This window comes from Parus major, chromosome 2 (assembly GCF_001522545.3).
Source record: "Parus major isolate Abel chromosome 2, Parus_major1.1, whole genome shotgun sequence".
NCBI lineage: Eukaryota > Metazoa > Chordata > Aves > Passeriformes > Paridae > Parus > Parus major.
In genome coordinates, this window is record NC_031769.1 from 16,179,708 (window position 1) to 16,206,516 (window position 26,809).

The following is a 26,809-nucleotide window of genomic DNA, read 5'->3' on the forward strand; positions in this document are numbered from 1 at the left end:
AAGGAGGTGATCTTTAAATATTAACCAGCTTTCTTGACCCCTTCTTCCCACCAGGAAGTCCCACATGGGATTCTTCCAAGCAGATCTCTGAAGAAGCCAAAGTCTGCTCTCCTGAAGTCCAGAACTTTGAGACTGCATTTACAACCCCTGCCCTCTGCCCTCTGCTTTTAGGAGAAGAGAGAAAACCAGTTTTCTTGACAATGTTTAGTCAATTTAGAATTCACGAATGACTCGGTAATTTCATTATAGTGACAGTCACAAGATTGAACCTTACTTCTACTGTATGATTCCAAATTTTTTTTGGGCGGGGTTGGGTGGAAGAAAAGTCTCCCAAAGGAGAATTCCAGCATATCAAAGAAAAGAGGGTGATCAGTGAGCACTCATAACTTTAGTTACAGAGTCAACATTGGTGAAATCCTCATTAATTTAATAGGGATTAGCTAAATCCACATCCACTATAATGAAAAGTTTAATACTCCTGGAATCACCACAGCATAAGTAAGCAACATTTTTACGTACACTCTGCTTTCTCTAAAGCAACTTATCAGAACAGTGGGCTTTGCCCCAACACTGATAAAAAGAGAAAGTGGCAGCATTTTCCAAGTCCTCCAAAAAATAAGTCCCTTGGAGGCAGCATTCTCCTAGAGACATCTTTTGGGGTGGGTGATGAGAGGTCCACTGAGTATCTTTACAGATAAAATATGGAAGAGCCTAGTCATTTTAGTAAGAAATTTATTATTAAGAAGAATGTTAACAGTTATGTAGGTGGTAGCTCTTATGATTATAGCTCACCTTTTTAACTTTGGCTTCCTTCAGTTTCTCCAATGCAAGTTTAATCTTGTCAGCTTTAGCCTTTGCTTCTAGTTCTTCCTGGAAAGACACAAGATATTTGATATATTTCTTGTTAAGTAATCTCAGCAATTTATATTTACTTGAAGAGGGTTGTTTTCTTGATAAGAGATAAGGCTTGTCACAGCAAACTTCATACATACAGATAATCTCCAGCCTTCCTTGACCTAATATCCTCCAGCCAAAGCTGAATCATTGGATTGATTTACAAGTCAAATGTTCCCTCCAGTTGCTCAGTCATATAGTTCTTACATGATCTGTTCCTCAAATGCTACAGGAATTCCTGAAAACTGGATTCTTCTAGGTTTCTGTGTGTACAGCTGATACAAAAGAGAAGGTGAAGGAAGATCTAGCTTGAGTGAAGTAACATTGTGGTAGGAAGAAAACTCGCTTCTAATTAGGGTAAGAGAACTAGTATTTGTAGGGTTTTACTGAAATTTTGGCTTGCAATTACACCACTTATAATTTATACTCTGTGTTCAGTACACTAGTTTACTTTGGATTGCCACATATGATCTCTTATTGCACAGATACTTACTGAGAAGAACACCTCCATTAATTGAATGATCCCATGGCTTTTTATTCTACTAATGGAGCTATTCATATTAACAGACAGTTAGATAGAGCACACAAGTTCATTCCAGCTTTTGCTGAATGCCACAGCCACAGTAAGAACCCCAAAAATCTTAGTATCACCTGGCTCTCCTTTAACAAAGCAGCTCTATCAATATCATGCCTCTCTCTTAAGATCAAAGGCATTTGTGATCCAAGAAGACTCTGGATCCCCAGGTGCTGAGAATTTTAGCTACATGTACCAAATGCCAGTGCCTAGTGCTGCCTCTGTGACTGCTCTATAGATTGGGACTGTTCCTTTATGCCCTCTCTGTTCCAGAAGTCTCCTCCTGTCATATTAGGAGCTGGAAAAGCACATTTTGGACAGCAAGTGACGGTGGTTCCTGGGGCTGCCTTGGACTCCTCCAGTACTACTTGAGCATTCAGTTTCTTTCCAACTTACCATCCCTGTTGCCTCTTCTGAAGTCTCTGTTGCCTCTACTGAAGTCTGTTTTGTCAATGCTTTTTTGCCTCTCTGCTGATTTTTGCTGTCCCTGTTGCTCTCTTACTATCAGCTTCCTTTGTTTAAAAGGGGTAGGATTTTGTGCTATGCTATACACTACTCACTGCCTACCAACTTCCAGTCAAGGACTGGGGGAGAAACTTCTTGTTCTGCTTCCACCCCAGATTTCTATTACCATCAGCCCCCACTTGCTACCCTATAGTCAAATTTTTTAGTGGCCTTTGCACCAAGAGAACTGGCTACAACTCATGGAAGATGTACTTGCAAGAAACTAAGCCTAACTAAGCCATTACTTCCCTGTTGCTGAGATACCATACAATCATAGCAAAAAAGAGCAAAGAAGGCTATCTTGTTCATCCCAAGTTTTGAGGGATGTTCTACAGCACCTAAAATATTCCTGACTGACATCCCTCCTGCTGAATTAAACATCTTTTGTTTTATCACTGCTTCAAGCATGTTTCCTGTTATCAAATTATCTACTATAAATACCATGCAATCAGTTAAAAGTATCTCCTTTTTTTCTCTGCAGGTGTGGAAATTTGCATTGCTATAGCTTAGCAGTGCTTAACTCAGAGAATAAAAAAAAAAAGATTCTGTAGTTGAACACAAGCAGTTGCACAAAGGTGGCTGCTGCAGTAAGGCTGAGTGTTTAGAGGGAAAAGCACACACTTCTCACACTGTGGCCCTCCCCTTACCACCTCTCTGCAGCAAGCAGGAAAAGCATCTTAACCAAAGTGGTTGAGTGTGGTGTGGGCAGGCTTTCTGATGAAAATTTTAGGCAGCGATAATTCAGGCTTCACCTGCATGTGACTTGTGTTGAACAGAGTTCACACACTGTATAAATCTGTGCAATAGAACTCTCACCTGACAGCCTTCATAGTTTCATAAGCTTTGACTTAATGCAGAAAAAGGAAATAAGCTATCAGATGAAAAATTTTAGCAGTGTTAGAAATGCTTTGACAAGCTACAGGATTTGTTTTCCTGCTACAGTATCATCACCACATTTTCTGGATCTTCTAACAAAAGCACATAAAGTCATCATGTCAATAGAAAATGAAGCCTTATTTAGCTGAAGGACAGTTTTAAAAAGAAATGTCAGAGTTTATGGAAACTAACGACACAGCTCTATGCTTCCCTGAAAGAAAGGCCCTACTTTACTTTGGCACACCTAAAGGTTAGAAAATAGGGTCTTAATATCATGGTTGCATTGGGAATTACTAACACTGTTCTTATTTGACTGTGGATAACCAGAAGTGTTAATCCTTAAACACAATGTCAGCCTTCATTGGCTCAAGAATCACTTATCAAGAATCCTGGCTAACAGGAATGTGGATTTTGATGACACAAAATACATTCCACTTACAGCTGAATTTCATTCTACTGAGCAGAAATGTCATGTCAAAACAAATACTAATCGAGAAAATTAATTTGAAATCAATTCTTTCCATATTAATTTTAAATGGTTATTACCTCCATCATTCAACCTGTGTAATAGCCCTATGGGCAATTTTGTGGACAGTAAGCCACAGTGTGTATGCCATTAGTATTTGAATACAAACTGTATCATAAAATGAGACAAAGGCTGCAGGAAAAAGACAAACCAATGCCTTAATGGGGACATAAAGTATTGTTGTTATAGTCCTTAAAAATGCTTCTACAACCTGTTCCTATCCTCCTCTGACACTCCCTGAATCTGGAAAGAGATCAGGGAATATCGTTAGAGATCAGTCTCAGAGGAACAGTTCAGCTGAGGGAGAAGTGACTTTTGGCTACATTTTTTTTTCATATAGAATTCCAGTTGTGTTTAGCAAGAACATACTCTTCCCACTCTAAAATCTTTGACTCTCAGGTAATGCCCAATGTCAGCTAATAAAGAATTAGCTCAACACTCAATGGAAAGAACAACACTCAATGGAAAGAACTTCAGCACAGTTGATTTCAGTGAGCTTTAGAACCCAGCATCATAAAAATGCTGTCCGGAAGGGAGGCCTGAGGGTCCACAGTCAAGCTCCTGCCCCAAGCAGGATGGTCACCAACCTTAGATCATGTCAGTCATGATTTTTCCTAGCAAAGTTCGGAAAACCTTTAAAGAATGGGAATCTGGGATCTCTCTGGGTCACCTGTTCCAGTGCTGCACCACCATCTGAAGAGGAAAAAATTTTCCTAATGTCCTGTCTGAAACTACAAAGCTACAACATGTAGCTCTTGTCCCTTCCATGTTAGTGACCTAACACTATCATGGAAGGATTTGCCACCACCAACTTTGCATCTATCCTTCAGGTATTTGTAGGCTGTCATTAGATCACTCCCCAGTCTCCTCTGTCAGACTAAACAAGCACAGCTCCCTCAGCCTGTCCTTGCTGGCTCCTGATCACTGCACACCTCTGGACATTCCATCAGCTCTCTGCTGGACACTCTCCAATATCTCCACAGTGCAATATTCCAGGAGTGGGACCACCAATGCCAAGTGAAAGCAACAGTAACTCCCTTAGTTTGCTGGCCATACTCCTCCCAACCGAGGCCAGTTTCCTCTACTGAGATGACCTTTCACTAATGGTTCTTATTCACTGTGGTATCCAGCAGAATCTCCTTTCCAGCAGGGCTGCTGCTCAGCCTGTCCTCTCCCAAATTGTACAAATGGTAATTACACCCCAGGTGCAGGACCTTGTACCTTGCTGGTTTTCTGAGAGTTTTGCTGGCCTAGTCCTCATGTTTTAAGTCTCCTTGCATTGAAGGTCTGCCAGTGATCTTAACAGTCAATGCCCTCAATTAAAAACATCTTCAGCACATCTGCAGGTGGGTTTTTATATCATCACTCGGGTCACAGATGAAAATGTTAAACAATATAAACCCCCATGCTGATCCCACTTGCTACCAGCCAGCAAACCATTAACTTACTAGCCCTTGAGTCTGGCCAGTCTCAGCCCACCTAACCAGCTATGCTTCCAGAGCATACTTGTCAGCTGACAAGCCAGACTTGGAACTTAGAAGCTTGGTACTTCCTTAAAGATCATGAGTCTAAATCAAGATGGGGAAATGCTTGAAGGAAATGGATAGAACTCATCTTGATGGCATCTCTCCTGTACCAGTCATACTAGTTTAAAAAAAACACTTCAGCTTTTGAAGCTATTTAGCTATTTAGCTTCAAAAAGCTGATATTTTGCAAATGTTTATATTTCTTTAAGAGAGGACGTTAGCTATTATTTTGAGATGCAGAACAATGGCAAAGCTTCTCCCATATGTTTATCAGTTTCATTCTTCAAACAGCGTTGAAGGGTCCCATGCATTAAATGAAGCTTTATCCAGTGAATCACTTCTTATACCATTAGACATACACAATTTTTCTATCTAATTTTCTGTTCCTTTTGCTGAATATGTCTGCTGTATGATTCCAAACACAGGGGCAGCAGTGATGCTGAGGTGATTCATATTCAGTTTGTGTGGGCTTTTAAACAGCAATGAATTCACCATGGTTTTAAGGAAAACTGACTGATACTTTTCATGTTCCCTAAAATATTTCCATTCCCCAAATGTAAACATCTTCTTTCAATCACAGTTACTATGACCATGAATACTGAAAGAGATACATTTGTGTATTTCATGATTTCAGATTCATTTTTGGGGGGGGCTGCATCACTCCTTTAATGCCTTCTCTTCACAGGGCTGTGACAGGGCAGAATTCTCACACTACCTCTCCACAATCTCACATCATAAAAATACTAGAAAAATATCACATTTTATTTCAGTTGTTAAAACAGCTCTGCAAGAAACACAGACATGGAGAAGGTTGTGATAAATCTGAAATTTTAGATACAGGTAAAGCCAGTTGTTTATAAATAGTTATAAATAGTTACCTACTGGTAACTTTGGCACCTCCTAAGAGCATTTGTCCCCTATTGCAGATAGTCCTCATTACTTTCTTTCAAGGGTAAGACCAAGAAGAGCACTAATTCTGTATTAGGACCAGGAGAGGTACTTGTTTTTGTCCCTGGATATGGTCACCTAGCAAATACTGAGTTTTACACACATGAACAGCCTTTCCTATTGCAAGAAATCACTTAGGCCAAGGATGGAGCCAGGAAACATACAGCAATTTTTGTCATCAGTACAAATAGCACAGACTGCAATGAACACACACAGTGACATCTTCACAAAGTAGAGATCATTGGCTATGCTGTTCACTGATGCCAAAACCAAACTCTCTATAACAAGATATTAACTGATCAGTGCTTCTTAAAATGATTCAGTGATAAATTTTCTGTTACAATAAACCATTTGCAATGATTATGCCTATATTGGGCTATCAAAATGATGATTAGAAAGATGAAAGAATAGGCAATAGTTCAAGGAACAAGCAGAAACTGTTGAGACCACAACAGTAGAAATTTCACTCCAGAGTTCATGCATGTTTCAGCATTGCACAACCTTCCCAAGATGTATCTGCCTGGGACATCCACTGGTGTTCCAGTATCAAATATCCCTTACTAAATGACAAGAACTAGTGAATGCTTAGAATAAGGTTCCACCCAGACTCACCTGAGTAAGTGGCTCAGGAGGAGGTGGTGGCGGTGGTGGTGGAAGTTCTGGTTCAGGATCTGGAGGCGGAGGGGCTAAATCATCCTCAAACTGTCCAGTAATGGTAACATAGGGACTTACTTTAGAATAAATGTCACTATTCAAGCCTGTTGAAGGCTGAGTGACTGTACTTTGCTGGTTGCAAGAAGTTGTTTTCTGGGTTTGTAAGGTTTTCTGTTCAACATCATTAAGGTCTGCTACAAGATCAGCCATTAAAGCATCCAGGTCTTTGTCCTCTAGGGCATTTAGTGATTCTGTAAAGAAAACCACAAAATGTGTCAGAGAGTGAATGCAATGCAAAGCACTGTTTCCAGTTCAGCAGACATTAAATTGCAGAAGGCATGGTTACAGGGTTATGGGAAAGGAAACAACATTTTACATGGGTTCAAGAAACAAACATGCTTTTGGAATAGGCATTAATCTGGTTGTACTGAAGTTCAGAGTACAAGGAACTCTAGAATACAAACTAAACAGGACAGGAAGCTTCAGTTCCAGTGACACAGTCTCAGGCCCTTATGATGTTACAAAATATGGCCCTGATCCTGCCAGGTTACTGGGTACAAGCTTAGTGATATGAGTGTAAGAAATTCCATGAGCTCCCATTAGGCTGTAAGTGCATACATAAATGCTTAGCAAATTCTGGAACTGCATACAACAAACCATGTAACTGAGGCCTAGATCAAGAATATCTCCTTATTATACATACTATTATACAACAGTAAAATGAAAATTAAGTAGAATCAAAGAATATTGAGACACAATAAACTGCATGGTATCATCTGTAGCACATCAGTAATGTGTGATCTGTGACATACCACATGGATGGTACATCACACATTTCCACACATTTGAGGATCCTTTAAGCAAGGAACAAACAAGAAAGTCTCTTTCAAAAGCATCTTATAAAACTATATATCTGTTTCTACAGATAGAAACAATTAATTTTTTTCTTTCTGTTTTATTTTACTCTGATAGAGTATAAGATAAAATTCTATTCCAGAACTTCACATGTAATTTGTGGTTGTTTTAACTAGCAAGGGTGTAAAGACATACTGTGAAGCAAAACCCTGTAGGATGTTTTAGCTTTCTAGAAGAGAAATGTTCTTTAGGATTGAACAGTCAGTGGTTTAAATCTCTCTAAAGAGTCCAGTTAAGAAATAAATAAATCACCAACTGGGAAAACTTTTAAGTGAGATTTTGAGAGGGATGAATGGCACTGAATTAGATACTCAAAAATGCCAACATAGTCCACTAAAGAAAAGTCATTCACAAGACTAAGTGTGAACATGTCACTAGGCCACTGCAGTTAACTCTGCTCTCCCTGTTAATATAGTATTTAATATGATTTTCTTTACACTAGGGAAGCTGGCTTATGATCCTCTCTATTAACATAGCTCTACCCACTTTACAGATAGAATCTTTAGGAAAGCCCAACAGGGAACTGATCCTGGGACAAAGCCAGAGGTTAACACCAACTCAGATTACTGTAAACAACCAGCCCTGAGTCAAAAAAAAACCCAATAAACCAAACAACAACAAAAAACAAACAACACCCAAAACCAAAACCAAACAAAAAAATCCCAAACTAAACATCAAAACCAAACCAAAGCAAAAAAACCCTAATCACAAAAAAAATCAAAAGAAGGGTTCTTACTTCAAACTCAGATAAACCCCCTCATTTGGTTTGCCATACAGCCTCAGCAAGTGGCTGTACATGCAAAAGTAACAGTGCAAACCTACATGAGGATAAGCACTGAAAAGTGGAAGCAGCTGAAGCTGGTACTTCCACTGGACAGAAATGCTTATGCAACTCTGACATCACATTGAGGAACTTTGTCTTCCACCAAGTTAAATTTTTACATTAAAAAGACTACATTTTAGAAAGTTATTTGGAAGACTCCTCATTTTTGTTTTCCTCTACACTCAGACATTTTTAAAAGTCTGACTTTTATTGAAACTGAGTAATGCCCCAAAAAATTGTTCCCTTTGAAGTTTCCTAAATTAAGATACAAAAATATACCCCCTCCTCTAGCAAAACAGGGTTATTTTGTTTGGTTTGGGGTTTTTGATCAAGGTATGTAAAGATTTTCTTCTCATTTGCTGCTGTGAAGTCTTTTAAGCAAGAATAAAAGGCATGAAAGAGTCCATTTGGCTACTTACCATTTAAATCTTTAAAACCAACTGTAAAGCTAAAGTCATTGTTGGACACCTTGGGGCACGGAGGTGGTACAGTCTCCACTCCTAAACTCTGTTAAGGTAGAAGAAAAAAATGGGTATCAGATGATATAATTACTATTATATACATTAACATTTGAAAATCAATTACCTGAGTTTATCTAATTAATTAAATTCTTTTTCAATAAGAGAATGACACACTGGTTTCTGAGATTATGTTGGACTGGTAAACTAACTAGGGCCAGGACAAGGGTTCAAGCACTGTCTCACAATCACAGAAAGGGTTTTGCATGCTTCTCAATACAATGTCGAAGGCAGCAACTCCTTTCAGGCAACACCTGGGCTTGGTGTGGGGAACAGCAGAGAATTGGACTGTTTCTTATAGAGACAGCAGGCAAAGCCAGACTGTTTTTTAGCTTTCTTGGGTTTTTTGAAGAAGGATGTGGAAAGAGTTTAGCTATGTACACATTTGAGCCACAGTGCCATTTTCTTTCCAGAATGCTTTATTTACCAATATAAATGAAATCTAGCTGTTGCTTTCTCCTATTGTTTGAAAAAAATCCAAACCCAAATACAAAAACAAAGCCCCATGCTGTTGCAATGTTAACTGCAAATCTGTGTAAATAGAGAATTCCTAGTTTGGCAGAAAAGGCTAATTCTGAATTTGCATTTCTTTTTCAGCCCTGTTATGCTGTGTAGAGGTATCTCTGTGAGCTTCTATCATTTACACTTACTTTAGAAACAGAAAGACTGGTGAAAAACTGTGAAAAACTATCTCCAGTCTTGTTTGGACAGTTAAGAGTCTGAGGGAATTAACAGATCCAGTTCAGTCAACTGAAAGCCTTCAGACTTGCAGATATCCCTGCCTCCTTCTCCCTCTGTTCTCAGTGCTGATGTAAGAGGTGATGCCAGAACTTCAGAGAGGAGAAGCCTATCTCAATCTCAGGAACACTCCATCCCACCCAGTACTGCACCAGGGAGCACAGAGACAAGAGACTCTCTTTCATTCTTTGCACTACATGCCCTTGTAACACTGCTGTGTCAAGTCTGAGGAGGTAAAATTTATCACAAGCAGTCTTTTTTTCTTTTGAAGGCATAATAATGAAATGAGATTACCATAAATCCCTCCATGTATATAAATACATAAAATAAAAATGCATATTTACAAAAAGCCCTAAAGAGCAGAAAGGCTACTGAGGGACAAGGTAGTAACAAAACCACATGAAATCTTGGCTTTCACCCAGTTTAAACACAATTTCTATTCTGTGCCTCAGAATTATTGGTATTTAATTTGTCAAGCACTGGTATTCACCAAGAAGAAAGACGCCCTCAAAACAGAGGCTGTAACCAAACTCACACACCCAACATGACAACTTAAGTGTTTTCAATCATGCATTTATTAAAATGCAGCAAATTTATTTCCTTTGTAGATTTTTTTATAGAAATAAAAATTTCCTTTCATCAGGTTTTGCAGGAAGTATTTCATGATTAGAGCTTTAGAAAAAGGCTCATGCTGTTTTACACTCTCAGGAGTGTATTCTGCATTGGGAATATTACCTCCATGAATTCCTGAATGCCACCCTCACTGCAGCTTACTATTTAGCCATATCTAAAGAATCCTTTAAATACACATTCAAAATGTTGCTTTCATTTCCAAAGTTCATATTTGACACTCAGGCTACATCCTATTTACCCATGTATGCTAAGCATTCATACCTGAAAATTCAGACTCAAACTCTTCCTGTTTTCACAGAATCCTTTAATTTCTTTGGACTAAATCCAGAGGAATTTACATTGCTGAGCTGGGTTTTTTTCAGAAAATGTCTTTCACAAGCAGTTAGGTCTCTTTAACAACCTTCCCTGTACTGATATTACCTTATTCTTGTTTTAACTGTCAAACAGAGAAATTTAGCTGAAGGTTTACCACAATAATGTATTTATTCAGAGTGGAAGTGCATGAAAAATGTAGAGAAGCTCCCTCTTTTCTCTAACACATAATAGTTATTTTTCTAATCTTGATGGAAACACAAAATTATTTACCTGAGTCAGCATGTCCATCTCCCCAAGTAAATTGCTGAACATTTCATCGATATCATCACAGGTTTGCTCCATCTGAAAGAAAAATACCACAAACAAGAAGTTAATTTCAAAGCCAGGAATGGTTGAAACCAAATGCTCTTTCATATTGTGTTTGCAAATAACTCTATAACAATCGCTCATGACTTGCAAAAAATCTGAATCTATACCTTAGAAGTAACTAAAAAGAGTTCAGAACTCTAATCCTGTATATGCTAAAACATACACTTCAGTCTATGCTCATCAGAAGTTCTGATGACCTCATCATTTACATTTCATATTAAGTCATCAGCTAATAAACATGGTTGTATCTTAAACATAAAAAATAATGTAGCCTGTGAGATATAGAGAGGGAAACAAAGTTTGATGTTGAGAAATTCCTGAATGTTAAATCTTGAAAGCCTTCTTTCTTTGGCTTAGGTAACTAATACTACAGGAGTTGTTGGGTGTTATCTAGTGCAAAACCAGGTTATGGTTAGGTACATGATCAACTTTTTGGCTCAGTGTTTCTCCATTTTTCTTTCAACTTCTACTGCACTGAGAAAACTCAAGTCTTACCTAACCTTAAGAGATCTGAGGAAGTGCACTGAGACAAGGAAAATAGGTACGTGCTGCATGACAGTCGAAGGCAGCACTTGTTGCAAGAGGGCAGTGTGAGGACAGGATCACACACCAGCAGTGCTGAGCAATGGGGAAGACACAGCTTCTCTCTCATACCCTCTCCCTCATAAATCTGTTCCTTTGCAGGGAAAGAAGCAGTATAAAAGGGTGTCTGCCATGGATGCTACCAGAGACAAGAACTAGAAACTTTCTTTTATTAAGAGGCTCAAGCCTGCAAAGGCTTGCACAGTTCAGAACTGTGGTACTGAACACATACAACCAGGGTTCAGACTAGGGCCAAACTTTAAACACACAAGTAGTCCTATCAGTTCTCTGGGTTTCTGTGCACCTGTATTGGATTTTGTGACAAGGTTTGGGGGGGAGGGCAGTGTGGCTGCAGGGGTGAGAAGGAAGCTCTTCCCAGAGAGAGACAGGAGTTCAAACTGACTCCAAGATGGACCTGGTGCTGGCCAAAGCTGAGACCACTGACAGTGCTGGTGGCACCTCTGTGACAACACACTAAGAAAGGGTAAAAAATGCTGCACAGCAGCTTTAAAGAGGAGTAGGAAAATATAAGTGATATAACCCTGCAAACTCCAAGGTCGGTATTGAAGGAGGGAGAGATGTTCCAGATGCCAGAGCAGAGATTCCCCTGCAGCTCATGAAGGACCATGGCAGAGCAGATATCCATACTGCAGCCTGTGGAGGACCTCCAGCCACAGCAGGTGGACATGCCCTGAATGAAGATGAGGGCCACGGTGTGCCACACTAGAGCAGGCTCCTGGTGGGAACTGCAGTTGTGGAGAGGAGCCCACACAATGCAGGTTTTCTGGTAGGACCTGTGACCCCAGGAAGGACCCAGACCAGAGGAAGCTGTTACTCTAAGACCCTACCTGTGAGAAGGAGCCAGGCTAGAACAGCTGTTGAAGAACAACAGCCTGGGGGAAGGTCCCGTATTGAAAAAGCTCATAAGGGCTGTCTCCCTTGGGAGGGTCCCCATGCTGGAGCAGTATGAAGAGGAAGAAGCAACAGAGACAGCATTATGAACTGACTGCAAACCCACTTCCCATCCCCCTGTGCCACTTGAGTGAGAAGAGGTAGAAGAGTTAGAAGTGAAGCTGAAACTGGGAAGAAGGGAAGGGTGGGGTGAAGATTTTTTTGTTTTCTTCTTATTTTGCATTATCCTACCATCTTATTAACTGGCAATATTTTAATTTAATTTCCCTACGTTGACAGTAGTTGGCAAGTGATCTCCCTGTCCTTACCTCAATCCATGAACTTTCCACTGTAATTTCTCTCCCTCTTCTGCTGAGGAGGGGAAGTGATAGAGCACCATGCTAAACACCTGGTAGACAGCCAAAGGCAACCAACCAGAGCACCTTACAGGATGAGGACCAGGCTGATGCAAGAAAGCAATCAACTGAGGACAGGAATAACTCTAATCACTATAAAGACTGATAAGAAAAGAAAACCAGCACGTTTACTTATGCTTTTTCTTTCCTTAATGCTTTTCCTTCAATAGAGCATCTTGAGTCATGTAACTATTCCGTGGATAAATTATAAAGGCCACTGAACCCTTAAGTCAGTATCTGTTGTTTGAGAACCGTGACATAACTAAACAAGGCACAGGCAACCAAGAACTGAATTTTCAACTTTCACATTTCTCTCAGATCCCAGAAATGAAAGACTGAAAGATTTGGGAACTGGGTACTCTTAAAGACATTTGAATAGGATGTGGCTGGCAGAGCTGAGGGCAACTATAGCCCAGCAGTGGAGATTGCACAGCTTTGCCCAAGGAACCGGGAACAGACATCACACAAGGCTGAGTGAGTGGAGAATTAAAGTCATCTCATCTCCTTCCTTTCCAGCTGACAAACCCACACTGGATGGCTCACTCTCCCTGTCTGTATCATGCTTCTCTTACAGAGCCTTGTACACAACATTCTGTTTCTGTAGACTCAGCTGTATGCTGGGTGGAATATGATTTCTGAATCTTAATTCATTTATTTGGATCAACAGCTGTGTAGCTTCCTACACACCTGGCACTTGGAGAATCAATTTTCACAGAAAGGCTAGATAAAATGGCACTTATTTGATCAGGCAGTGAAGATACATTTGTTATGTGACAAAAAATGGAGCAGCAGCTCATACTGACAAGTATCTCATCAGTGTTTAAATAATACTGAATAATTTTATGTTTTCCTGTTTTCTGATTTAGGAGATCAAAATATCTTCTAAGGAAATCTTATCAGTTCCAGTTATTTGTATGTTTTTGGTAGATTTTTAAAAAAAAACTAGCTAATATCAACTTTCAGGAAAAGATCTTCATACAAGTTCTTTTGACAAACTGAAATCCGACTTTATTTTTACAGAATAGAAATATAAAAATGGCAAAAAAATTACTCGAGTTTCAACCAGTTGCAACTTCTTTTCATAAGGAGTAGTAAGAACTGTCTAAATTAGAAAAAAACAAACCTAAGGACTGTCTTCTCAGTAATTAACAACAATAACAGAAAGATAAAGTCATGTTGTCACCAAGCCACTGCTTCTACTGGTATTTTATTTTCTCTTGAATTTTTCTTGATTTGGTTTAGGAAGACAATATTATTATCATAATGAGCAAATACACTGGAATTTTTCATGTTAAAACACACTGAATGATCTCTTAAACTGGTATAAAAACTCTACATATCCACCAAAGATTTTGCCAAGAGCTAGAAAAACTTAAGATAGTAATATGAATCCCCATAATATAGAATTGCAAAAGACTGTCCATTCACTCTTCTCTTCTTTGACTTCTTGCCACTTACATCCATTTCTTTTATTTGATTGTCACAATAGAAATAAACAGATTAAAAAACTTGCAAATTTGGAAATTATCCTGTTGGATGTTGCTGCCTTCTGGATCAGAAAATTTTTCTGAATTTTATAAAGAGCCTTGAACTTATTCGAAACAGAAATTCAAGGTGAAATGTGTAGGTGTATGAGCTCTTATTAACGAAAAACAGGAAAATATTTACCAAAGTGCCCAGAAGAATATTGAGGTTCATACTCAGTCCTACTCTACTGTAACTTTCTGTCAGGTTTTTCTTTGTGTTGTGCTAATACTAGGAACTCTTAAAAATCACTACTGACTACAACAAACCCAACAGAAAAAATCCCAAACCAAACAGAACTGTATTTTAACAATGTTTCCCAGACTATGCATGAGTTTTTAAGCAGAGAAAAAAAAAAAACAGAATTAAAATAATATGAGGAAATTGCAGTTGTCACAAATAAACAAGCTAAGAAGTGTCTTGTGGGAAGCCATATATGTGAAATGTAACATATTTTTAAATTGATTGCTTTTTCAAGTGATTGATTTTCAAACTTTGATTGATGCCTTATAGACCATTTTTTGAAGCAGCACAGTTAAAATACTCCTTGTTTTTTATTTCCCCCATTTTCACATTCTCGAATCTTCATTAAGCTCTCATAAAAACCTCTTTTTTAAAAAAATTATTTTATTTAAGGCTCCTACTTTTCTCGTACTGTATATCTAAGGGACTGTGACATTTTCTCTTCAACTTCCTATTCTAACCACCAATGAGTCTCACTTTTAGTGTATATATATTAAGCCCTCAGAGGTTTATATAACACATAAGATTGATTCATTAATTCATTCCACCATTTACCAGAAGTCCTCCAGAATCACTGGATCTATTAATTGTTTTAATTATTTTACTTTCCCAATTTAGATAGGAAACTGAATTGTTTGATAGAATCTTTAACATTCAGCAGGAAACTAACAAATGAGGAGTAGAACAGTGGTACAAAATTTATACTGCTTAAGAAAAACAATTCACCCAGCTTAAAAAAAAAAAGAAAAAAGAAGAGGAAACCATACCAAGAACAACCTATTATTTAAATATATAATGAAATCTGAAGAAGGGACCATACAGTGGTCAAAAAACCTCAGATATGGTACAATACCAAACAGAATTTTAACAGTTAGTACTTTAGTATCTGATAGTTCTGAGAAATACCCAAAGCTAGTCCCTGTTCACAGGAAGAGTGGTCTAAGCCACATGGTAAAAAGGCTTCTGCACTGGAGAAGTTAGAAAACAAGCTCAAAGCCCTTGTGAAACACTGAACAGGAAACACCAACATTATCATCTCTGCAACTCAGTCTCAGTAGAGTTGATGCAGTTTAACCAACCAAAGGGCCACAACAAAAAAGGAATGAGGAACAGCATGATGTCAGAAAATAAAGTTCTACAGTAGATTCTGATATAAACAGTATTGGGAACCAGCCCACTTAGTGATCTAGTGAACAGTTACAGACACATTCATTACATTCCAAGTATTGTTGCTGTTCTTAAATTGCTACATACATAAATAGCAGAGATAAAAATACATGAACTATACTTTGACAAGTCACACAGAAACATCAAAAGCACACCTTCAGGTCCTAGTCTCTTCACTACAGTGTGAAAGTATCAGAGTACCAGGACAATGAACACTGTTTAACTACCCAGATGACTGCTAACAGCACTGCAACTTCCTGCTATTGCTTAATGTTTAAATGCTTTCCGGAGTGGGATGAAGAAATCTTTAATATTTTAGAGAGACGCAGCAGTAGCCCGGTGAATAAATTGCTCGAGTCACAGATTTACCCTTGTGTACTACAGACTATGCGAAGTAGATCATCCCATAGCAAAGACAGAAAAAGGAAGAAAACTAGGTATGCATGATGAAAGTGATAGAGTCCCACCATAAAGTGAAAAGCTGGAAAGAGGGTTACTGATGGTCACAGAAAACAGGTGTGAAACTAGTGTCATTAAAAAAATGCACCAAAACCTAGGGGAAAGTTACTGAGGCACTATTTCATCCTGACTTGCAACTCAAAACCAGTGGGATAATAAATGAAAGCCTAAGTAACTGTTCCAGGGAAACATGCACAGTGTAACTGTGAACCTCATCATCAAAACCGGTGAGTAAGCAAGCTGCTTACGTGCTGCTCCGTGCAGTTGTAGCTAGAAGTGCTAGTATTGCAGAAAGTTTCAGGCAAAGATGACGAACCTCATGTTTTAAGACCTAAAATAAAGGCTGCACCCATTTGGAACCAGAGTAAAGCTTTCATGATAGGCAGGTTACACCACATCTTCAGCACGAGACTTGTTGCCTCTTTCTGAAGTACATGATGCTAGCCACAGCTGGGGATAACTCTGGCCAGATGGTCTGCAGGTCTGAAACAGATCTATGCTCCTCACAGTGATTTTACAGTTAGCTGTCAAGAAAAAACTCATTCTACACACATCTCTCATATACCTAAATGAGGCAGGATGGGAGTTCTTTAACCAGCTATTTCATCACATCAAGTAAAAAATCCTTAAGAGACATATAGGCCCACTTTTCTGAAGTAAAGTACAAGAGAACTTCTGTCTCTGCAGACTTCAATCCAGATTAATAATTCAACTAGCTACTAATTCCAGCAGATACTAAGAATGGAAATTGAAGTTTTGGAGTGATACAATAGAAATGATAGCTGACCCCAAGGTTTCAAAATCACAATCAGATTTGGCAATTAGCATGTTGACTTTCCGCCTTCTTACTTACATGACATGGCTCTGTAACTCTCTGTTTTAACACTAGCTCATATTTTAAAAAGAAAGGATCAAAAGCAATTAGACTGCTTCCAGCACTGTACTTACCTAACATTGATAAGCACAGTATTTTCCAATAAAAAGCTTTCACACACTGATAACTCTGAAAGCAGCTTTTTACTAATATTCACTATTCTTCTGGGAAATTTGGTGTGCCAATAACTGTAGGCTTATCTGCAGCTGAAGTTACACTGCATATTTATCTCAGGGATGGGGTGACATGCAATAACTCTATTCATGAGGGAATAAAAGGGACACACTAAAACACTAGTAGCTTCAGGAAAACTGTACAACTGGAAAGTATCCTTATTAGTTCAAAAATGAGTGACATCTGACTCTGGATTAAAATTGAAGTGGCGGATAAATACAATCAAGAAAGAATCCTACTCTAATGTTAACATGGGGTACTAGAGTTCATATTCTACTAATTCCAGAATCACCCACCCAGAGGTAAACACAAACATTGTTAGATAAAAGCACCCCAAACTCACAGATCCTACTCATGTTTCACATAAATTTTAACTATGCCATTTATACAATAGAACCTCTTGAAAGTTTGTTCACTTTTTTGCCATTTTGGAAATACAGTTACATCACGTTTTACAGGAAGAAACCTGCAGTGAGGACAGATTTTGGAAAAAGTCTTTATTACTCCAAAATTCCCAGATTTCATAGACATGGAAACTACACAGTTTCACTTAAATTATGAGGGCAATTGTATTTTTCACTTGTTTTGCCAAGATGATAATAATAAACACTACAGGAACTCCACTATCTTTTTCAGTGATATTTGTGTACTTCACTTTCAGAGAGAGTGACAGAGGGCCTGAGCAGGGTGGGGACAGGAGGAGAGAAGACAGACATTTAAGATGTTTTTGTAAAGCAGCACAGGACATCGAGTGTGAGGCCATCCTCCAGATGCTGCTGCCTCAGCATCCATCACCTCTGTGATGGATCCACCACCATCCCCAGCCTTCCCCTCTCCCCCCATGCACTGCCCCAAATACATACTTTCTTCTTTAACACCCTTGCCAAGAGTGTGTCTGGGAGAAGCAGCTGCGGGTCCTGTTCTGAGGGTGAGGCAGGCTGGCAAGATTATTGAATGATCACTGAGGCTCATTTAAGCGAAGCTGGAAGAAACGAGGGACTACCTAACAGCTTACTCACAGCATAACAGGAAGAAGTTATCCAAGGCCAGAGGAGGGGGTTAGCAAAGGGCTCTTGTTCTGAAAGAGGATAGGAAGAACATTTAACCTATGGCTACAGTAAAGGCATGTAGAGAGATACAGCACACAGGCTGGGTATGAGACTCCTCATTAAGATCCTCTCCACAATAACTCACAGGCACACACACAGTCTGGATCCTGGGCCCCAGAAAATGTATTCCAAATATACTTGAGCAGATGGGGAACTGTGAGTTAAAAGCACCTTATGAAAGATGGGGGAAAAACCCAACCCAATGTAAAGCACATATACAAGGAGGAGAAAGCTTGGGAGCAATTTTTGTGTACCAGAGCTGCATTTTGTACCTTCCTGTCAGCTCCCAAAGGGGACCATTTCTATGGGAATCAAAACAGTGCCACTTCTGTTCATTTTTTTACAGTATCCTCACATCAGTCCATGTGCTTCAGTCTTGCTTGTGGGTCTAAGAACATTATAGAAATACAGCTACAGTTTTGGTCATCTTTTTCTTTTGCCACAGAATTATTTACTGCAGAATGGTCCATTCTGGGGACGTTCTCCTCATGAGCAATACAGACAGAACAAACTGCACAGAATAAAAGGGCAGGAGGAGACATATTTCCAGCCCTATGTCATCACACAGACTGGTAAAAGAAACAATTCCCTTTTCTGTGCCATATTAATGGCATACAGGAACGGTATTTCTATTCCGACAACATATCCTCTCCTGGAAAAGGCAGAAAGCTGGGTGGAAGTGTGTCCCTTGAGCTCATGAACCACCAGCTCACCCAGGCTCATCCATTTTGAGTTTATAATGTGTCATCTTCAGCTCTACTCAGATATAAACAGACCTACAAGTCATCAGAACTCAGTATCAGAACCTCAGTTTTAGGTTCCTCCCATTCCCTGCCATGATGGCAGCGCAGAATAGCAAAAGAGTAATGTAACCCTCAGCAGCCAAAATTTATAGTTTCCACATTCCTTCCCATAATCTGTAGCTTGTTGGTGCAATGTTTTCCTTCCTGTTTTTTTTTTCCCTGTTACCCAACACTGCTGTCCAGAACTTAGATGACAAGAGACTGTCTTGTACTTTAACAATTGCCAGCAAAGTCCAGTAATTCAATTTTGATGTTTAGTTCACAGTCCATGAAGTAGACTGATCCCACATTAATAGATTGTCTAAAAAGTAATAAACAGTAAACAAGGAAGGCCACAGATGAGAGAGGAAGGCATACAGGGGTGTAAAATGAGGGAAAAATCCTTCCTTTCCTCAATTCCTTATAGAATCAAAAGATGTTAAAAGCATTTCCACACTTTTTTATTATTAGTGAAAATAATAGCATAAACTTAGGAAGAGGAAAAAAGGAATGAAAGTTACAGTACCAAATTTGAGTGCAGGAACTGCACCTTGGATAGGCAATGGCTCAGCTTTTCCAACACTCACTTCCTCCCACAGTGAGCCACTAGATAAGCACAAGATATGCTACAAGGGTCTATGACACAACTGTCTCCCCATACAAATAACTTATTCCTATGACCTATCACTGGCAAAAGCTCTAAATCACCATTTTCTTTCTTATAATCATGTTATTACTACCAGAAATGCTTAAGGGATGGCACACGTGGTATGGGAAAGGAACACTGAAAAAGGAAAAGACACTAACATAAAATGCTCTAACAGTAAAAGTGAAACAAAAGGATAAATCTGTAAAAATGTTATTGAATCCATTTGTTTTGTACATAGTTCATACAGTAAAATCAAATAAAGTAATGCTTTAATATGAATTTATAGATATTTCACCACACTACTGTGCTCAGTAACATAACAAGTAATAGAAAAATTAAATTAACATTTAAAAAAAATTCTCAGTTTTACTACTGACTGAAGTGTCAGGTACAATTCCAAGGCCCACTGTTAACTTTTCACCTAGCAAATTTGCTTCTTTCAGTCTATACAATGCAGTAATTACATGCAGCTCTAAGCAGTAGGTTTCAGATGAAGATCTGTAAGGCAAGTGGAAGCCTGGAGTCACCACAGACAGGATGCTGTATTGGTATGGCAGTGCTTGCTTTGTCACAGTCCAGAGATCCCTGAACTGCATATAGTAACAGTTGTGAGAAGAAAATGCACCAAAAGGAGAAGAACCTTGTGACATTTCCATTCTTCCATTTCTCTAAGGTTTTCCATGAGAAGGAAATATCACTGCCCCCTCTCTTTTTTCCTTTAGAAGTGGAGGAGGGATGGAACAGTCTTGATCTGGTCACAGCAACTCCATCATGACATGAGGGAGACAAAAGAGGCTAATCTAATGACAGATATGAAAGGCTCTGCTGGATTTCATGTAAGAACATGAATGCCATGGAACAGAACTGCAATTAAGTTTATGAATTCCTTCCTAGAACTGACATCTAAAACTACTGGCTCACTCATATTTGCTCTCTCAAACATTAGGTCTGTCACCTTCCTGTCAGTCATGAGGATATGGTCACCAAAGTACAAACCTAAGCTGTAACCACAAGTGTTTGGGAATGTTCTGTGTGTTCATGGTTTTGGCACATGTTTTTGCTTGGTCAAGGTTGACTCAGATATTTATGTCCTCCAAGGAACATGTACAGTATATATTTCAAATACACTATTTCATCAAAAAGCAGAGAGAACAGTAATGTATATTTGACTGGCTTTTTGTTTTGTTTTGTAAATTTGCAATCAGTCAGAAGAACCACATCACCTTTCAAGAATACATTTTGGGCTGATAATCCTTCTTATTTCTGTGCTTCAGTGAAATCGCCATAGCAAGTGAGGGAATAGGGCCTTCCAGTACAGTTAGAAAATACTGGAAAAATCTTCAAAAGTACATCAAAATCTTGCTCAGATGCAAAAGTAAAGTAATTATGTATCTGCAGCCTGGATTACTTGAAGATGCAGTGAGAGTACCAAAATGGATCAACTAAGGCTACCAAGGAGCATCTTTTCATTGCTGCCAACATGGACTTGATGCCAACAGTTTAAACAACCTTTCTGCTGAGCTTCCTAACTTTTCTGCTGAGCTTCCTAACTTTTCTGCTGAGTTGCCTTTGAGGCAGACACATCATTTTGCCTAAAACTTGGGACTCTGAAGGTAATTTAAATTTTTATCAGCAAAAGCATCCAGTAAGTATCAGCATACTCATTAATTTTGGCTCCTTGTGATTCTCTCTATGCTTGATGGACCAGCAATGCTGCTAAAGGCAGATTTGCTCCCCTTCCATCCCCACTCTCCCTGACAGATGTAGCTACAACGAAAAGATTTTCACCAAAATGTTTGTTTAATCTGTTGGATTGTCTGAGGACAACTGAGAACTTTCCGTTGGTAGAGACATCAACCATGCAGGGTCTGCTCATCACTGATAGCAGACACAGAGAGTTTTATCCTTTGATACCGACGTCACATGCCACACTTTTACATCCACCACTTTAGATTACAAGCAAATACAAAGTGAAAGTAAAAATGGAAATGCACTGAGATGTATCCAGTGCAAAACTTCTATCAGATGTGGTTTTGTTAGCATTTCTAAACGGAGCAGCAGAGAAAAATTTGTTTTGTATGTACACTGAATGTTGTTCTCCTTCTTGGATTTATAATACATCTAGTCCCCAAAATACTGCTAATACTTTTAATGACTGTAGCTCTTATTTATTTGAGCCTAAATTCATAGCATGCTGAATCAATGTTCAACAAGAAGAAACAGAGCTGTGTGCAGGCTGGCGTAGCTCCTGGCAGGAAAAAAATATGAGAGCAGTCAGCCAGCCATAAATCTAAAAGGTCACTTTATTGGAAGAAAGTCTTTGAAACTAATGACAAGCCTAAACTTTTTGAACTATCATTACCAAACTAGTTTGTGAATTCCCACAGTAAAATTTTAAGTCAGATCAAAGTCATCTGTGCTTCCTTTTCATTCAAAACCCAGAAGCAGCACTACAAATGGAAACTGAGGGGTGTGAGGAACATGATCTCATACATGCTGCTGTAAATGCCTAAAAGTCTCCTACAGAAACTTGAGAAGAACATAGCACCCAGTTTCTTTCTTTTACAGTATAACATATATCTTCTACACTGGCAGCTCTACTGGTAATACCTGGGGTAGCTGTGGACCAATAGGCTGGACAATAAGGAAATGCCCCAAATGCCTGTTTTTCCAAGAGCCATGGATCATTCCTAATAATGGAAATACACATGGCAACATTTCTATGATATCTGTATCTGACCTGGTTGTCCCAAGCTTTTTTAAGACAATGAAGGGAAAAGAAGACAATTTTATGGAGGAGGATTCATGGCTGCTGTCTAAAACAACCACCAAAGCAAGGTTTAGCAGTATCTATCTCGGTGTAAGAGACTGTAAAGGTGACTCAGAACCTCACGTGACTCAAATGCTCTTGTGACTCTGCAGCTGGATGAGAAAAGTCCTGCCTCTAAAGCCCAAGGAGTGCTTTGGAAAATCTGTATGGATACAAGATACCATTGTCACTAGAGACCTTCCAAAGGAAATAAGCTAAAGCTTCCATATTGCTGCAGGCAAATAAGAGGTCTTGTTTTTGCTTTAACATCAGAACAGGTCAGACCTCCACCAAAACAATCAAGATATACTACAACTAAGGAAATTAAAAATGGTCTGTGAGAAAGGAAAACCCATGTAGTTTGCATCTTTGCAAGCAAGAAAGGATAAGGGCCTTGATATCTTAACAATATACAGGAAAACAAAATGCAGTTACATTCCTGTAAAACAACCTCTGAACTGAAGCATGCTTTTAAGAAAATCCATGTTTCCAGATCATCTTATCAATGGTCAGATGTTCATGAATCTGCAAGACAGGTCCTCTCTTGAACAAGGCAATCCCTTCTCTCATCTGCAGCACTGCAGACTGGTGGTTTTCTCACACTTTTTGCAGGGCCAAGGGGATGCAATAGGTGATCCCTCCATGCACAGCTTGCCCAAGCTCTTAGCTCTCTCTTCACCACTTAGGGAAGAGCAAGAGAAGGAAACCTTTCTGCCTCTTCTTCCTCTTATTGCTTAAATACATTTCTTTTAACAGGAAAGGTAAAACACAGCAAAAGCAAATTCTTAGTGGGTTGGGTAAATCTTTTAACCTGTAAGAAATCATGGGGCTCAGGAGTTAAATTGTTACATCCAACAGGCCCGTCTGCTCATACTGTTGCCACTTCTGTGCAAATTGTAACCCTACCAAATGCATGTCTCTTTATAAATTACAAAAAAGATCAAGGCTACACCTGATTTACAGGTACATGGGTTATGCCATCTACTAGATCTACTAGACACCGTCCAGCTATATGTCCAGTGACATTTGATCTGTAAAAAATCAAACTTTGCTGTAATAAATACTCTTGATAACAAAATAAACCAGCACTTCAAAAGCATCATACCCTATTTGAAGATACTACATACTGATAACCACAAGTTCCAGCATGAACAATTAAACACAATTTATTCAATAATTACATTCAATCATCAATCATTTTTCCTCCCAACATAGTCTGCCTCATAGAATAGTCTGTAATACCTACAGGAGGTATTTAAAAATGAAAGAGAAGACACAGGGAATGAATAAATGTTCCTTTCAGAATTATTACATTTTTCCAGTTATGTGTTCCCAGATGGACCAGAATTTTCTGAGAATAAAACAAGAACCACGCAGTTATTGGTAATGCTCCATTGATTCAACTTTCCAAAGACATTTGTAAGCCATATTTCAAACCAAATTATCTCCATTTTTAAGCAATGCTTGCAGAAAGCATTAAGTACAATTAAATGTAGTAGTCTCCTTAGAAAGCTCACAGGGGAAAACAACCAAAGAGATTCAGTAAAAAGTTAAACATTCTGTTTCAGACATCAAATTTTCACCTAAATTCATTTAACAAAGTAACAAAAAAAACCAAAAACACAAAAACAAGGAAAAAAAAAAACCAAACAAAAACAAACAAAAAAAACCACAAGAAGCAAACCCTGTAGATTTAGTGAAGACAAATGATTAGGAGACTGCACAGTTGGAACAGGTCACTAGTATAGCTCCCTAGAGCACCGGGACTCACCTATTTGTCCCTAATGACACAGATGGACTACATCAAGCCCTGACTACATTTACATCACTGCTGTGCAGCAGTAGGGTAATCGAGTAACAGTAAAATCAACAAATTTCACATGTGAAATAAGATGGATGCAGGTTTGGCAAAGATGACAAAACACGCATGTCATGTAATTCATAAAGAGGAACTAGAACCAAAGAGGAAAAAATACTGCCAAAATTCTGCAAACCAGAGTTCTGAGAGGGAGAGACAAACTGAAGCCAAATTATTCACAGAATCAGAGTCATCTCAGGCAGGAAGTGACTTCAAAAAGTTAAGCTGCTAGCTTGGTGATCTTGGTGGAACCCTGCTTATTTTATTTGTAGGCTGTATTCCTGCAACAAAATTTTAATGACAGTTAAGACAGGCTGGATTGTATGCTGCCTAAAAGACCCTACTGGATACTTCTTCCCAGTGTGATAATGAATGGATTTAATAACTTCTCTTTTAGTGCACGAGGGATTGAAAAACCACCACAAGCTTGTGGAGATTGCCTTTCAGTTACTTCTCCGTGGCATTCAGCTGAGGGTATCAAGCTGGATGGACACTCTGAGTCAGGGGACACTGAGAGTTTTTCCCTAATGCACGTTGCCAAAGGCACCACCAGCAGAGAGATGTAAACTGTGTTCCTTAGAAGTCTGTACTGGCTGTTTGGCCACAACCACACTACCGTCTACTCGCTTAGTTGAAGTTCGAATAGCGCATTCACATGGTGCATTCTCTGACGGCTTGGTCCGCAGTTTTCTCCCTCCCGCCTTCACTTTCCTAACACAGATCTGGAAGCAGGGCACCGCGCATCCCTCGGGATCCCCGCCGGCCTCGTGAGGCTGCAGGGAAGCTTTGGCACCCCTGCCTTGCAATGACCAACCCCCTATCGCTTCCCCCAGGGACTGGACGCAGGGAAGGTCTGCCCCAGTTTAACCCCGCCGAGGAGAAGAACCATTCCCGGGACCCAGCACCGCAGCGCGAAACCTGCGGTGCCCCGTCAGCCCCCGAGGCCATGCGTGCCGCCGGCAGGTCTCTGTCCCGAGGGGGAGCGCGGTGTGCGGGGCTGTTCCCTCTGCGGGCTCCCGGCCGCTGCCCAGGGCGGGGGTCGCTGGACGTCCCAGCCCAGCTGCGCCCTTGGCCGGCCGGGCACTTCACTGCGGCCAGCGGGACCCCTCACAGCCCGCCCCGCCGGCTGCCGGCCTGGCGCCGGGAGCCCTCGGGGGTCCGGCTAATCCCTCCCTCCCGCTTTACCTCGACGGGCGGGCGGCGGCTCCGGAGGCTGCGAGGAGGCGCGAGGCGGCTCTGAGGGCCCGGCCCGGCTCGGCGGGGCCCAGCGCTGCCTGGGGGAAGTGGGGCCGCCCCGCCGTGCTCGCAGCGCCGCCCTCCGCCCCCGGGCCGGACAGAGACAGCCGCTGCCCTGCCCTCATCCCCCGGGCAAACCCCGGCCGGACCGAACAGCCCTGCCCAGCCTGGCCCGGCCCGGCCCGGCACAGCCCGGCCCCTGCGCTCCCCTCCCTCGGCCGCTCCCGGGCCGCCCCAGCCTGGCCGGGCGCTCTCGGCTGGACAGCGCTGTCAGGCGCTCTCTGGTTTTCAGACACAATTGTGTTTCTTTCCCCGCTCTCTTAAATGACTCTACATCATCTATAACATGCAAGGCAGAGAAATGCTTTCATGGCATTATTTTGTCACTTCGTACTTTTGGAAAAGGTTGCCTTGAAGGGTACTTAGATTTTATTCTCGGAGTAGGACTGATTTTATAACAGGTTAAATTCTTTGAAACGTTGGGGAGGAAAAAAATAATCGAGACGTTTCCATCTGAAGTTAAAAACGTGTCAGAAAATTCAATGCAGCCTTGGAAGCCTTGATGTCTCCAAGTTAAAGAGACACGTTGAGTACTGTAAGCCATGTGCAAATAGAACTCTCTTGATTTAATATCCTGTTTTCAGTACCTATAACTTTGCCAAAACAATGTTTTTAGCATTTTTTTTTCCCTATATCTAAAGCACTGACAGTGAAGTGTAGCGAGAAAAGGTGAAGATGACACCATCGCCTCCTTCTGTTACTTCAGATTAGAGAAGTCACCAGGTAGTTCAGCTTAGTCTTGCGTTTATAGGCAATTTGTATTAAAATTCCAGATTTTGCTCCAAAGCAGCCAAGAAATCACACTTTTTGTTCTTCCAACACTGCTGGAGATAAAATAATTATAGCAGAAGGATGGTAGCATTTTAAATTACCACCATGTTTTGCACAGCAAATATGTTTCAATGCTTTAAGGGGTAATTGCTTTGAAAAATTCCAGCTGAGACAGCTCAGCCAGATTTAAGAATGCATTTAGGGAATAGTGCATTGTTCTGCTCATGTAATTGTAAAAAACCCAAATTAATTCATTGACAAGCTGCCTAAATTTACCAGAGTCTTTGGTGAGGTCAGAGCTTCATTTTTGGCCAGGCACATGAAAATATATCAAAATTTGGCAAACATCATTTATGAAATCATGCACATAGTTATTAAATAGTTGAGGAGTT

General features: G+C 40.0%; 1 protein-coding gene across 1 annotated transcript in view; it reads right to left on the bottom strand.

Moving 5' to 3' along the window:
* APBB1IP (amyloid beta precursor protein binding family B member 1 interacting protein) overlaps positions 1 to 25,646 on the bottom strand; it is a 64,712-nt gene extending 39,066 nt beyond the window's left edge. Inside the window, exons 1-5 of the mRNA XM_015617068.3 lie at positions 25,536 to 25,646; positions 10,715 to 10,786; positions 8,660 to 8,747; positions 6,461 to 6,753; positions 793 to 870 (exon numbers count right to left, since the gene is read on the bottom strand). Coding sequence (XP_015472554.1) covers positions 793 to 870; positions 6,461 to 6,753; positions 8,660 to 8,747; positions 10,715 to 10,786 — 531 coding nt within the window. The 5' untranslated portion in view covers positions 25,536 to 25,646. The remainder of the gene's footprint in view (positions 1 to 792; positions 871 to 6,460; positions 6,754 to 8,659; positions 8,748 to 10,714; positions 10,787 to 25,535) is intronic.
* Positions 25,647 to 26,809: the final 1,163 nt, after the last annotated feature.